The sequence below is a fragment of the Artemia franciscana genome, chromosome 7 (genome assembly GCF_032884065.1).
Source record: "Artemia franciscana chromosome 7, ASM3288406v1, whole genome shotgun sequence".
Lineage (NCBI taxonomy): Eukaryota > Metazoa > Arthropoda > Branchiopoda > Anostraca > Artemiidae > Artemia > Artemia franciscana.
In genome coordinates this window covers 55,088,206-55,103,606 of record NC_088869.1, presented here as the reverse complement: position 1 = coordinate 55,103,606, position 15,401 = coordinate 55,088,206, and the positions used below count along the sequence as shown (strand labels likewise).

At 35.6% G+C, this 15,401-nt stretch overlaps 1 protein-coding gene across 2 annotated transcripts in view; it reads left to right on the top strand.

Moving 5' to 3' along the window:
- LOC136029478 (actin-histidine N-methyltransferase-like) overlaps positions 1–15,401 on the top strand; it is a 145,974-nt gene that overhangs the window by 12,616 nt on the left and 117,957 nt on the right. For both annotated transcript variants that reach the window (XM_065707902.1, XM_065707901.1), the window contains exons 3-4: positions 1,333–1,560; positions 4,804–4,995. In XM_065707902.1, coding sequence (XP_065563974.1) covers positions 1,333–1,560; positions 4,804–4,995 — 420 coding nt within the window. The remainder of the gene's footprint in view (positions 1–1,332; positions 1,561–4,803; positions 4,996–15,401) is intronic.

The following is a 15,401-nucleotide window of genomic DNA, read 5'->3' as shown; positions in this document are numbered from 1 at the left end:
TATACTCTAGATGTTTTAGATCTTGTACGCAGATCTACAAGCAAAATTCCTTTTGGCTCGTTTGTTCTACAAACAATTGTTGGCTAAACTATCAATTTTGTCTGTAGAAAAATTGTTTCCAAGCTGGATTACGTCTGGAAAGTATTCTGTGGTAAAGAATGTATTACACAAAAAAGTTTTCTTGATTATAGGTGCACATCAGAAAGAGTTAAAATTTTAGGGGTGCTATATTTAATCTAATGCGAAGGTTTACTTATGGAAAAACGCAACTATCTATTCTATGTTACTTATAAATATTATTGCTAAAGTATTACTTATATTGCTTGAAATTTTCTGTTTCATATATAGCACAGTGCATCCTTAAGGAAGAGTAGCCTAAATCTGCTTAAAAAAAAGAGACACGAGGTGAAGTTGTTACGTGAATTCCCGGGTAGTCTCAACTTTATTTGGTTAAGATACTTAATTAAAATAGATATTCTTGATCATATTAATTAACTAAAAAAGTTGATTACTAAGCACTGTTCCAGCAGGCAATTTGACGAGCTTCATGCTCAATATATTTTGATTTGGTTTGATTATTAACTGCCTCTTAATTGATTATTAAGCTAGGGTTAAGGTTAGTTATAGCACAGGGATCAGATTAAAAAAAAAAAAAAAAAAAACAGTAACAGTTATACCTTGAGATTCTGCAATCAATGCTCTCCAAATATAATAGTCACTGATGTTGGAATTGTGTCCCAGTCACCTTTTACTGTCCCTTAGAGGGTTAATGGACTATGTAGGCTACATAATTTAGCTGATTTTATGGGTCGATATTATTTTTGGACTTATTCCGCATCAACAATTGGTTCATAATGCTAAGTTAAAAAAAAGAAAAAAGATACTGAAACAGCAAACTTCTGTATTTTGGCTTGATTATATATCAAACTCTTGCATATAATGTATATTGGCTATTTCTGGTTCCATTAGAAGGACTGGAAATACAAAACTGGCAGCAGTGATTATTGTATTTGAAAAGAGAACTGAATGAAAATCGAATGTCCTTTTTTTCTATCTGATTTATGCACTGTAAGTAACCTTAACCAATGTAGTAACCGAAAACAGCAAATTTTATCAGGAGAAAAAAAAACAAGTTGGTTGTTGTTTGAATTGGATTTATGAATACTGTTGTATGAAAAACGTAACAACTACAAAAAATTTCGATTATTTAGTATATTAGTAAAGAAATTGAATCATGGAAAATTGATAAGATGGTCAAGACAGAATAAAAGATTTGAGTTTTTTTCGTTGGGTTACGTGGAGTTGTCTTATAATTTTTTCCCCTTTTTTTAGAGGTTTCAAAGACGACAGACAAATGTTGTGACAGGAGGAAAGACTATGGGCAACTAGTTAAGTGGCTCCAAGATAACGGCGCAAAAATTGTTAATTTAAAAATAGAAGAATATGATGGACTAGGCAATGGACTGAAAGCTACTACAAAGATAAAGAAGCAAGATTTGTCAATACTCATCCCTAAGAAAACTATGATTACATCTGAAAGTGCAATCAGTTCAACTATAGGTGAGGTCGAAAATGTACAAGACGTTTAAAATACACAAAAAAAATATTCAGATAAATAACCTTCTGTCAAGTAACCAGAACATGTAGAAATCCTTATAATATTCAGCCTGTGATCTGCCTTTTTTTTCTAGTGTTAATCTAATTTATAATAAACATTTATATTTGACCTGGTTTAAGCCATGTCGTTATGAACGAGATTTCCTAGATTATGAATGATTTACCCCTGTGAACGTGCTTAGTGTGCCACTTACACTTTTACACTGGTACCAAAAGCACTAAAGAGATAGGCAAAAGCGTATCCAGGATTTTGTTCAGGGGGAGGGGTGGGAGGGGGTTACAAAAAAAAACTTTATAAACAACTGCTTAGAAACATCGACAACTTGCTTATATGCATTCTTGTTGCGTTTTTACGCGTCAGACAAAAATTGGCGGGGGGGGCTCAAACTCTGGAACCCTCCCCCCATGGATAAAGAATAGTAGATAGAAGGGTTCACTCATAATGGATGTGCGAAATAGGTAAGAAAAACTATTACGGGTCTAATTCTTCATAGCTACCTTTATTACGGTATGATTATTCATAGCCCTCTGAAAAATGATATAAATTCTCTTGAATAACTCAACCTATTTCAAAATGCAGAGGATGGCTTCGAAACTAAGTGGGCAATAATTGAGTTAGTTTGTTTTTATAGAATTTAACACCTATTAATTTATATATGGTAACACAATTATTGCAATAAAAATTGATTTTATTGAGCATTATAATTAAAAAGTACCAAAATTTCATCGATGTAGATGCTCGAACTACTGTCAATCACAATTTAAACAGCTTTGAAGTCTAGCCCTCTTTCTTAGACAAGCATCTCTTGCGAATGTCTTAATTTATTTCTTCAAGTTCCTCCATTTATTCATTCTTCGTCATATTTATTCTTTATTGTAAACTGTATTCTTGAATGGTTCTTAAAAGAAAAGATCCATTAGGGGTAAGTTAGATGAGCATATTGGCGTATCTGTTGGAGATTCTTCGAGTGGACCGAAATCTGTCTCCGACTTCTTTTCAAAATTGTGGAAATCTTGTTGGAGATAAAGGTAATCTGAATTAGTTTATTGTTCTAACGGTGCAACATTTTTTAGATGATTATCACCTGTTAATGTTTGATCAAAAATGACCTTCTGTCTACCTACTTTTGGACAACTGCGTTTTTTCTTTTTAAGTGTTCTCAGGCCCACAATTTGCTAAGATCAGGTGATAACTATTGCCTGTTACTCTTCTGAAGAAAATTCCTTACTGTCCACTTACTCCTGACCTTAGAGTTACTTTTAAGACTGCTCAAATCTTTAATTTCTAGAAACTCCGCAATTTCTTGTTGGTTTACCTGTCCTAACTCTCACGTGGATTTTAGTAGAGAAGCAAGTAGGATAGAAGCTCAAAACCATAAATCCTGCTTTCACCAACGACATAATTTTCTTTTGCACCGTGGTGCAACTTGGTTCCGTGGAATTTCAGGATAACTATCGCCTGTTACTGTGGTGCGATTAAACATATCTAATGTCAACCTACTTTTGGACCACATAGTTTCTTTTCAAGACTCATCGAATTTTTAATTCCAAAAAACTTTTTAGTTTTTTATGTCTTTTTTGTCCTAAATTTTACGTTGAGTTTTAGTAGAAAAGTGTCTAATTTTCAAGTTCAAAGGCACGAATCATTTGATTCTGCCGAAAATATTTAAGTTTCTTGGATACATTGATAGATAGACAAGGGTTCAAGGTTCTTTTATTATAACCAATATATACAAAATATTAGGTAACTCAAGGCTGAGAGTATAGCTCGAATGCAATTGAGCTACCTTTAAGAAACACTAAATATGCACAAAATTAAAAACAAAAACTTCTCTTAACCAAACTTGACAGAAATAAATAAAAAACTAATCCCGTGCCGTACGATACCACTTCCATCCTCCGCGCACCATCCTGAGACACAATTAAATTTACAACTTAAAACCAAGTGAGTCATCCAACCAAGTGATATCACTTACGTCTTATTCGTTTAATCTCAGCCCAAAAGTACTTTTGAAAAAAGCTGCATTAGTATAACTGAAAAAGTTATTGAAAGACCGCTTAGCGGACAAAAGGCCAAAAGAATAAGTAAACATTATATGTAAGGCATTAGAATAAGTGAGTTGTGTCATTTAAACGACCAGATTTTAGCAGGTGAGAGAAGGAATAATGAAAACTGAAACAAGTTTTCTGCACAATTCTGTATCTATCGATAGATAGCTTCGTCTATATATCGATCTTTGGGGTGTGTGAAATAATCAGTGTTTTTGCTTCCATACTGCTTCCCTTTTTATTTATTTTCAACCGATCTTCAGGGTATTTCTCAATTTAAAAAAAAAGAGGCAAATTTAAAAAAATGTATGTCGATAGGGGGCAAAGCTTAATCTTAGCAACTGAATGATTGCGAAATCATTATGTTGGAAATCTAAAGCCGTAGAACTGAAAAATACAACATGTCCAAACTTGCAGAGGGAACATGAACCTCGAATACTCTAAACTTTCAAATGTGACAATAATGCCATCTATCTATAAAATCACAGTATCTAAATTAACAGTATAGAGAAGCGCTATAATTCTGTATCGCATTGTTCCAAAACGTGTTCCGGTACGCTAATAGATATTCAAAAGTAATGAGCTATTCTAACCTTAAAAAATAATAATAATAATGCCAAAGTATCGGTAGTGTCTTCGGCCACTAGGTGCTTCATCTTGCTCAGAGAAGCTAGAGTTTGGAGGTAAAATAAAATCGACAGTACGATTTTAGATGATGAATTGGATACACAACCCTTGGTTTATGGAAGGAAGCACACATGAACAAACAGGGCCTTTGTGTACAAACCATTTTCGTCATGGCCGGAGTTCCAGTAATACTTTCAGGGGTCCCAATACCCGAAACAGTAAAGGGGAGACAAGAAATTTTTTGAAAAAGGTAAAAAAAACTAATTTTTTAAAGCTTGGAGAGTGGGAATTTTGTTGCTTTTCTATTTTTTTCAACGAAAAAAATATTATTCTTCAAAATCTTGGGGGGAGAGATCAGTTGCCCTTCGCCCCTCTCGCCTTCAGATTGACGCCCCTTGGGCGTTCTGGCAACAAAAGAAATGTAGATCCTTCAGAAGAGGGTTTACATCCTTTGTCTGCTGGATATTCCGTGCCAGGAAAGCTTGATCAAAAAATTGTTTTCTGTTTTAGGACATATAATAAAGGCAGATATTCTTCTTGGTCAAATGCCAAACGTGAGCCTAGCTTTACATCTACTCAATGAATCGTTAGATCCAAGTTCATTTTGGACCCCTTATATTAAAACCCTACCAAGAGAGTTTACTACAGTGTTTTACTTTGAAGAAGAGCTTCTAGAACTTCTTCAAAAATCAGCCTTCTTTGGTAAGCTTTTCAATTCCTTCCATTTTTTCTGATTAAATTGATTTTTTTTCTCTCTGCATTAAATAGCCTAGATTGTAAGGGTAGAGAAAAGAAATCGTAATATTTTTTCACTCAATAATTTAGAGCAAAACATGAAGTATTATATAGGTTTATAAATAAGTTAAGAATTTAGAATAGTAGGGTAATATTTTGTAAGAATTAGTTAAAGTTCTGTATGTATCTACCATGCCGGTAGCTACTAAAATAGCAACTCCTCCGGCTTGAAAATCGGAAGGAAAATCCTCCTAGGAAGCTATTACTCTCATTAAAGCAGAATAACTACCAGTGATATTCACTTTATATGTAGATTGTTGATGACACACTTGGAAATAAAAGCGTTTTCTAAGTAGCTTCATTTCGTCAACTTTTATTTGTGGGCTGTAGCCTTTATTTGCAACCTTTATTTGTGGTCGTCAACTTTTATAAAGTGGACACTTTGGGATAAATGTTAAGTTTGAGTGCAAAAATACTATTTTGTTTCATCAAAAAATAGGTGCATGGTGGTAAGCTCCAATCAGCGCTTTCGATGCGCCTTTATACCTTAGATTATCTAAGATTCCTGCTTCTCATCCTTCTGTAGGAGGGGTAAGGTGTTCAAACATGGCAAATTTTCCAAGATTTACTTTACTCCACGATTTTGCAGCTTTAATAAGAGAAACTTGTGTTTGAAGTTTTAAATTTAGTTTACATAATTGATCCCTGATGTCAAGTAACTAAGCTACTTTTGGATCTAGTTTTCATGAAAAAATTTTTGTCATGTCCCTCTCACTTATAAGAACTGTTTGATTTCGCTTTTTAATTTAGAGACCCGGCCGACAACATTTTCTTTTGATATCCAGTGTATAGCAGACGAGCATTGTCGCAAGGCCTGATTCGTATGTAACATCGTATACCCGACGAATAACCCTGGCGAATGCCCTGACGTGGATAGTGTGGGTTTAATAGATTGGAGCTGTTCCGGTGTTTTGAGATGGTTGGGGGTCTCTGTTCTGTCATAAGTTCCTTCCTTCGCCCTATCCTCAAAATGAGTTTCGAATGTTGTTGGTAGAAGAGCATCGCCAAGTGTGAAAACCATGTGAACAAGATGGGCCCAGGATTGCAAAAAATCCCGATTCACACTGGAGATTCCATGGGATTTTCGGTGACCGGCTTAAGCGGTTCGTGTAGACAAGAGAAGAAGTGTTTGTCCCCCCAGTGCATTGGTTTGGGGCACTTTGGTTAACCTGTGGCCATAATAATTTTGATGATTTAAACAATACGAAATTTGCCACATAGAATTCTGCAACTTCAAAAAAACAACAATCCGTATGATATATTGACTGACACATTCAGACGTGCGGAACTAGACTTGTTAGGAGTTTTAGAAACCCATATTCCAGGGTTAATAAACATGAAATCTCGTGGTATAAGGTCGATTTCTCCGGCAGGGTAGAATCGCGACGAATAAGGAAGCTGCTAAGCCTTGTAGCTTTGGTTGGGAAGGTATTAATAACAGAACGCTAGTTGCCTATTTTAAGCCTAAAAAGTGCAAGGTGTCAGTCATAGCAATATGTGCTCCTGCATGGAGATGGTAGTGAGTCGGAAGAATTTTACTTAAAACATACAGGTACTAATAGACAGGTTACCATATAGAAATGTGGTATTGTAATTAGGAGATTATGATGCCACTTTGGTAGAAATAGGGATAGATGTTATACTAGCCTAGGTAAATTTGGTGGGCGCAAAGAAAATAATAATGGTTATAAACGGCAGTAGTTTTGTAGGTATAAAAATCTAGTTATAACCAATTCAGTATTTGGTCATAAAAAGGCCCATAAGTTAACATGGTACTCACATGATGGTAGGACGGCCAACCTTATTGATTGTGTTACTGTAAATGGAAAACTGGCAGGACCGATGCAATATAGCAGAGCATATAGGAGTGCTTTTATTGATGTTTACACTAAAACTAAGAATCACCCTCTGGTAGTTTCTATGGGTTAATATAAAGGTAAAATCTTGGAAGGATAACTACCTTTCGGGAAGTTATGACGCTGGTAGATTCCAGGATGAGAATTTGAGAGGAAGTTCCCGTGAACAGTTGAATATTAAACTGAAGAAAGAGTCTAAAAGTGGACATTGTGGAAGATGGATGGAATAATCATAGGAAAATAGTTAGTGAAGTAGGAGATGGTGTCTTAGGTAGGAAAGTTAGAAACGCACCTAGGGATATTAGTGAAAATGCTTTAAGTTTAGCAGAGAAGAAGAGGGGCTTGTATCAAAAGTATTTTAATGATAGATTATATGAAAATACGAGGAATGTCAGGAAAGTAGAGAAAATATGAATTATTGAGGCATAAAATGAATGTCATGGATAAAATTGCTGAAAATCTAGACAATGCAGTCAGCTAGCATAGTAGTAGAATATTATATTGTCATGTTAAAAAGCTGAGAGGGAATAGTCAGTCTGCACTTGTGTCAGTTAAAGATAGGAATTGGGCTACAATTAGTCATTCAAGAGTTATTTAGGGATAGGCAGAGCATTTTAAAAATACGCGAAACCTTTTTAAAGCTCCAAAAACTAATATGGAAAAGAATTAAAAATTTGTGATGCTTTAGAAATAAAGGAAGATTTATTTTGCAAGAAAGAATTAGAGAGTACTAAAAGAAGCAAAAGAATAATGAGGCCCCAAATGCTGGTAGTTTGGTAAATGAGTTTTTTAAATATGGTGGATGTGTAGTTAGAGATAAACTATTGAAGGTTATGAATATGATTTTTGAACAAAGGAGGAGTCCTTAGTGATTTTAGGAAAACTTTAATTGAACCCCTCTATAAAGAAAGGTGATAAGAGTAAGTGCGGTAATTATAGAGGCATTAGGCTGGTTTCTGTAGGGAGGAAATTATTTAGTAAGATAATAGTTTTTAGACATGGAGATACCGTAGATAAACTTTTAAGAGAAGAACAGCTTGGTTTTAGGAAGGGGAGAGGAGGCGTCGACCAAATTTTCCCTCTTAAATTAGTAATAGAGAAGTACCTGCCTCATTAGACTCCTTTAGTCCTTAGCTTAATTGATTATGATCCAACAGTTGATTCAACCGATAAAAGAGCTTTAGCAAAGGTTGTACTCTTGTATGGTATACCAGATAAATAAATTAAGGCGATTAGTGCTATGGAAGAGAATAACATTACTATAGGAAATGAGTCTAGTAGCTGGTTTCGTATTGAATTAGGAGTTAAGCAGTGTTCCGTTCTATCCCTTTTGACATGGATCGTTTTGATGGACTTGGTTCTAAGGAATACGGCAAAGGCCATGAAAGATCCTTAGATCAAATGGGAGGTCAGATTCTCCTAGACTTTGATTTTGCTGATGATTTACGCATCCTAGGTGAAAATATTATCAAAATGAATAATTTTTTGAAGGTTTTGAGAACTTGGGACGAAAGAATAGGCTTGAAAATTCATGTTCAGAAGAGTAGGTCGTTTAGCATGGGAATAAGTGAAGAGGGAGAGATGATTTTGGGTAACGAAAAGATTGATCAAGTGGATAGCTTCATTTATCTAGGTATTTCTGTTAGTAAAAATGGTGGATGCTGTGGAGATGGTAAAAGTGGTACAGCCGATGTCCAGGGTGTTTTTCACAGCTGAAAAGAGCTTGGAAGAATAGGAAAATCACACTTCCAGTGTGAATACTGGAAGCTAGAATGATGACAGTGGTCAAGTATGGTTCTGAACTGTAGATGCTTCGAAAGACGGAGGAGAATTTGTTAGATGTTTTCCAGAGGAACTGTATACGGATTGTTTTGGGTACCCGTCTGACTAACCGTTTTTCAAGCTGTAAACTTCACCAAAAAGGTTGTTTTATTCGCCAATGAGATGGCTAGAACACGTTCTGCGGATGAAAGATGTCAGATTGCCAAAGATTATCCTTTCTGGTAGACCGTCTAGGACCAAAAAAAGTACGTTGTTCCCGAATGGGGTAGAAGAAGTTCGTAAGGAAAGATTTAAGGGAAGTCGGAACCTCTTGAGATGGTTTGAAGAGGGGGGTTTAAATAAAATGAGGAGAGGAGGAGTGTACGTAGCTGTGTTTGCCTCAGACGGCTTAGTGCTCGAGTGAGTTGTCAGTTGCAGCAGTAGTAGATTTCACGTCTTTGACAATTTTGAAGAGTTTTGCACTTCTTGTAGAGGTTTACTCCAGGTGACCAAAGATCTTCTATTGTATAACTAATTTGATTTATTAAAGGTACCACATTTGGGCCATGCGGATAAGAGTCGATCTTGTTTACAATAAATTATTTGATTTGAGAGGTTTGTGGAATAGTCTAGTGTTGAAGTTTCTGCGGCGTGGTCTGAAAGAACCGTGACTTTCGTCTGAAAGCTTGATCTCGATCCAAACATGGTATTGGTCCTCCATGGGCAAACACAAATTTTTTCCATTGTAAGCCATTATTTTCAAAGAATTTGCTTATCATCTCCACAACGACTTTTTATTTAGCAATAGTTTTTAGATCTCTACAAAACGAAATATTTTCTTTGACGTCCTCAGAGTAAATATATCTTACAAGGTTAGTATTTGTTAGGGAGAGCAGACTTGGTCTGGAAATCCTTTCCTTCTAGTTACGGCCCTATCGATATTTTTGAAAGATCTGGGTAAACGTAATTTGGGAATTTATTTAGTTGAATAGAAAAAGAATAATCAACCCGTGAGAGGGGAATTAATTTTCCAAAAGTTTTGAAAAGTGGAAAGTCCTTGTGGAAACGCCTCCCTAGGTACATTAATAAATAACTGAATCACAGAGATTTTTTCGGGGCATTACAAATGCGTGGCCTAGGCTCAAGGTAGAAAACTGCATCGATGATTTTTGAGTAAGTTCTAATGTAAGGTCAATGCTAAGGATGTGAAAACAAAAGGACTATAACAAGGAGTCGTCCTAACTAAATGGTTGGCCCGCTGTTTTGGAAACCCTTTTTCCGAGGGGCACGGGTTTGATTCATGGCGTGGCTGGTTATTTAGTTTGGAATGGGGTTCAAGTGCGTGACTCTGTTAGCTTAGTCAGAGTTCACCCAGCTCTAAATCGGTACCAGGAGAAATCCGGGGAAGGTAAGCAGAAAGGGTGTGCGAAAGCTCAAGATGGCTGGCCCCCAGCCGCCTATTGCACTTCCTGCCTGAAGGGCTACGAAACGGAGATCAGCACCGCTGGTTTGGACCTTAAGAGTCAAGTACCGCCAGACTTATTTTTTTATAGCACGGAGTAAAAAATCCATCATGCGGTAAATAACGAACTCAATAGTTATTCTAAACGTGTGTTTGAGAACTACCCCTTTTCATCAAGTTTTCAATTGACCATTTTACCGACATTTTTTTTAGTTTGTATATATTTGTATGCTAATGATCTCTTTTGTGCGTACATCTCTACAGAAAAGTCGTAAATAACTATGATATTTACGTTCCAATTTTTTTTTTTTTTTTAATGATATATTTAGAAAGCTTTAACTAATAAAAAGAAATATAGAAACCAACGCAGAACGTCTTTTCTATTTTAAATGTTTTGCTACCGGATTGCCGCCCAGGTAATTTTATTAGTGCCATCAAATGAGAGAAAACGTACCAAATTTATTAAAAAAAAAAATTACCAAATACAGAAACAGAAGTAATATTTCGTTTGTTTTTTAAATGTAATTTCTCTTTCTTGAAAAAACTCTTCCCGGAATGTAAAAAGTGACGAGTTTTACGTGTTAAAAAACAGGACTACTGATTAGTCTGTTTTTTTTTCCTTTTTTATTGAAATCTTATATGAGTGAAGATTAAGGTTAGTCTGCACAGTGACGATTTTTTACAATAATAATGTAGTCCAAGTTCAACATGTGGTTGGACCTAGTTTTCCGTATCTTGGTATAGATACCAAGCACTGAGCCGTATCTTGGCTCAGTGCTTAATTATGCTAGTGATATTTGAAACTTAAGACGTTTTGAAGAGAATTTATCGACGCTTAAGGATTAATGTGAGATAATTTTCTTCTCTTTTTATGAGACCAAAATTGATTCTTTTTTTTCCTTTTTTTATGATAACGAGAGTGATTACATGGCTTAGATGTAAATATGCGGTGACAATTTTGTAAGACATTCATTAAGTATAGCACATCTTGGCTTACCTGTTGATGGTACTGTTAGATCGGGGCGTCCTTTGTTAAACGGTAATTTTGCTAGAAGTATCCGAAAAGCTTAAATTATGCTGGTATCTTTTAAGGCTTCATATAGTCAAGCCCAGTTGTCTTTGGCAAATTGTAATACCATATGTGTTTCCTCGTTAAATACCCTTCTGTCAGATAACAATAAACGTGCGGTGTGCTCCTGCTTCCGCTGATTTTGGTAATTTTTTAGGCGTCCATAAAGTGCAACTTGGTTATTAGTGGCTATTACAACATTCCCAATCTATACAGAAGAAAACTGATAGGTTTTGTTTGTTTGTATATCCGTTCGCATTTGCGTAGAAGAGAACTGAGAGGTTCCGCCTGCAGGTCCGGTAGCAATTAATGTAGGCAAGAACTGAGAGGTTCCCTGCGTAGATCTGTCCGCGCTTGTGTAGAAGAAAACGGAGAGGCTCCGCGTGTATGTTTGTTCACGGTTGTGCCGAAAAGAACTTCTGTTTAGAAATAAAGTTCCGTGTAGATTCGTTCGCGCTTATTTAGAAAAGAACTGAGAGAAGATGACCGACTTTTAACAACCTGTTCTTGCTTGCATGTCCCTTCCCATAGCAGACATGGAACCATTTTGGAAAAAAAAATGTTTGTGACGTCTTATTTATGGATACATTTGAAAAGCGTACATATGTCATATTTGCCTTAGTGGTTGTATCGTTTTCAATGTCTATGATGCAGGTAAAATTACACGAGAAACAAATGATTGATAGGAAAAATCATGATCTACGTCATATGTATGAGTACATTTCAAGAGAATAGATTATATCAAGAAAAAGAATAAAGAAATATTCGGTTTGAAGATAATCAACAACAAGAATTAAAACAAATAAAAAAAAAGTGGAGATAAAAAAAATATGTGGTTACAATACATGTGACACCAAGGAGTAGAACGAATTAGAAATGAAAGTGAAGAACGAAGAAATATGCGGCTAAAAGAATGCCACAGCGAGAACAACGAAATATATGGTTCTAATAGAAGTGGCAGCGAGAATTACAGGCGACAGCGAGAAAGCGAATATGACTGGCCACAAAAACGATCTAAATAGGTCAGGAATTCTTATTTTTCCCAGGGTGGTTGTAACGAACCTGTGGTGACGTCATGACATCAAGGAGAGGCTCGTGTATGCGATTAGAAGACAAGTGACAATGGGAATCCATATATAAAAGCCTGACTTGTTCCAAGTGTTGGGTACTATATACATATATATATATATATATATATATATATATATATATATATATATATATATATATATATATATATATATATATATATATATATATATATATATATATATATATATATATATATATATTTATACATACATATATATATATATATATATATATATATATATATATATATATATATATATATATATATATATATATATATATATATATATATATATATAAATATATATATCTTTCAACGAATTTCTTTCTAGAATTCTCTCTTTCAATGTGGACATTAAAACTGAAGGTGTAACTCGGAAAAACGTTTTAAATGGTATGTCTCATGCAAGCGATCTAAACTTGAAATATAACATTGTAGAACTTAGTTGGTAATATAAAGCAATCCGTTGCTTTTCATAACCATTGACTGCAGAAAGACGCTGCAAAATTAGAAGAAGGATAGATCAGTCAGTAAAAGCGTCTAACACCAACTCTGAAGACAACCGTGGTCAACAACTGATTCTTAATGAAAACTCCTTCACTTATTTTTGAATTCTGTGTTCCCGATTTTTTTTTTGCCCAAATAAAATGTAAAATAATTTGTAGTAGTTTCTCACCCCTTAACCTAGAACAGTCTATTTTACTTGCACGTCCCTGTCCGTAGCAGACATGAGACCAAACTTTTCGTGCCCTCAAGTACATCAGAAGCAAATAATAGTTAACCGAACGAGCAAACGATGCCAACGTCTCATCGCAAAGTTTAACGGAGCATAACAGCCAATCCTTACTTACAAGTCCCTTCCTTGTCTTAAAATTTCGAGCGGTGGACAACCGCTCGAACTTTGTAAAATGGTTGTATAACCTCTTAACCAAGAAGATGACGGTGCTCTAACAGTCTATTCTTAATTGTACCTCCCTCTCCATAGCGGAAGCACTTAATATGTACACTAACTACTACTTCATGCCAACCCCTCATCACAAGACAACCGGAGCTTAAGAGCCCAATTGTCACTTTTATGTCAATCTGTTGTTATAAAATTGTCAATCCCGCGAATTTTTTAAGTTGCATATTGTATGTTCGACTTTTGTAAGGAAAAGCGAATCTTATATACCTTGATCAGCTCATCAAGAACTATTTACCAGTGTTAAATAAACAAATCTATCTGTCTTGCTTCAAAAGCACATTTTCTTGCTGCCTCCAACTTTCTGATATCACAACCTAGAAATAAGCGAAGAGAAAGCTCCATTTTATTTCACAATGGGGCCAGATAACCCTCCAACATCATAAGCACTTTCAGTCTAACTTCAACTTGAACTGGTGCCCGTCTTCTTGCCTGCTAGAACGAATCTTTCCAGTCAAATGCAGGAACATGGCTTGATTGAAAGAAAGCTCGGCTGCATAACTTCAGATAGTCCTCTCCGACAGAGTCAATAAAACTTAACTTAACACACACTGTAGGCCCTAAGTAGTAACGAAGACCACACTGCCTTTCCATCATACATACAAACAAGAATTAGAAACAACAGGAAATTTTTTCTTAAGACAGTGGAACCTGTCTTAAGACAGGTTCCACTGTCTTAAGGAAAAAATTCCGTGTTGTTCCTACTTGTTGATTTATTTATACTGTAGGCCACTTGCAAGAATTTATGTCGATGTATCCTTATATTAGCTCCTTGGAAGAGCGGAGAAGTGAAATATCGAACTGAAAGTGACAAAAGAAGTTGAATTTATGACTTATTATTTCGATGGGCCAATGCATGGGAGCCTCACAAGCCTGGTGTTGAGCAGGTGTTTGTCGATTCCACCTCGTTTTAATTTTTAATTTTAAAAGCTCTAACACTGGTGATTGTTGAAGAAATCGACCAGGATACTTCTATCTTAAATTAACTGTAACTTACAGTTGAAATTGATTTTTTTGGGTTTCTTTTTGTTTCTCTCAGCCGTTTTTGTGTGAAAGGATTTGTATTTTTCTTTTGTGAGCCATACAACGTTAATAGGCTTGTGTATAACGACCATGGCAGCACAATAGGTCGTGTTTATATGGTTTTTGTCAGGTTTGGCTTTTTTTTTCATTTACTTGATATTTTTAGTTATTTTAAAGGCATTGCAATCAGTCATCTGAAAAAAAAATGAAGCGTTCGTTGCATTTTTATTTTAGTTTCTTTGAAACGCTAAGGTGAAATCATATTTGGGGGGTGATCCACTTTCTAAAATGATGTATATTACACAGGTTTTTCGGAGAGTGTATATAACAGAACTTAACGCGGTGGAAAGTCATGGGGCATGTTGGTTAGTCGTTTGGCGTCTTGTTGCAGTTAGAATTAGGGGATTGCAGAGTGAGACTTGTGTGCGATCAAGATATATCAGAGACTAATCTCAAGCTAGAAATTAATCTCAAATCTATCTTGATTCTCAGGAATAATTTAAGTGCAAAGGTGGAGATGGGGGAGGGGTGTTATGAGTGCTGTTTGGGAGTTTCTAGAGGGGCGGGGTGGGCAAGTTTACAAGGAGCTTTTTTTGCTGAGATTTAAGCGATATAACATATTTCATTTGAGGCATATCTCATTACTTGATCGTTATAACAGTGATTGAATGAGGGAGTAGTAATCCTCCTTCGCATTTACGAGAGCTCTAGATCAAACAACTCATATTAAAATACAGTAAGTAAAGGGTGTCCCTTGTGAAGACACCGAAATTCTACAAAATAAAGTTTTTATTATAATATCCGCAACAACGGAATCTACAATTCATGCTGAATCTTAATATGCAAAATATATTAATTTCAAAGTTGCTCATTAAAATCTATTCACTGAAGCATATTTATCTATATATTCATTCCTGAAGATTGCCCTGGCGACGACAGGCTGAGTATAAAAGGTTGGAGGAATTCCGCTGGTTTGAGATGGTTTGGGGTCTCCGCTCCGTCATGAATTCCTTTCTCCGTCCCTATCCCCAACAAGGAAATCCCGCTTGCGTGGTTTCGTAGTGGCATCAGGTTGGACCTTCCACAAG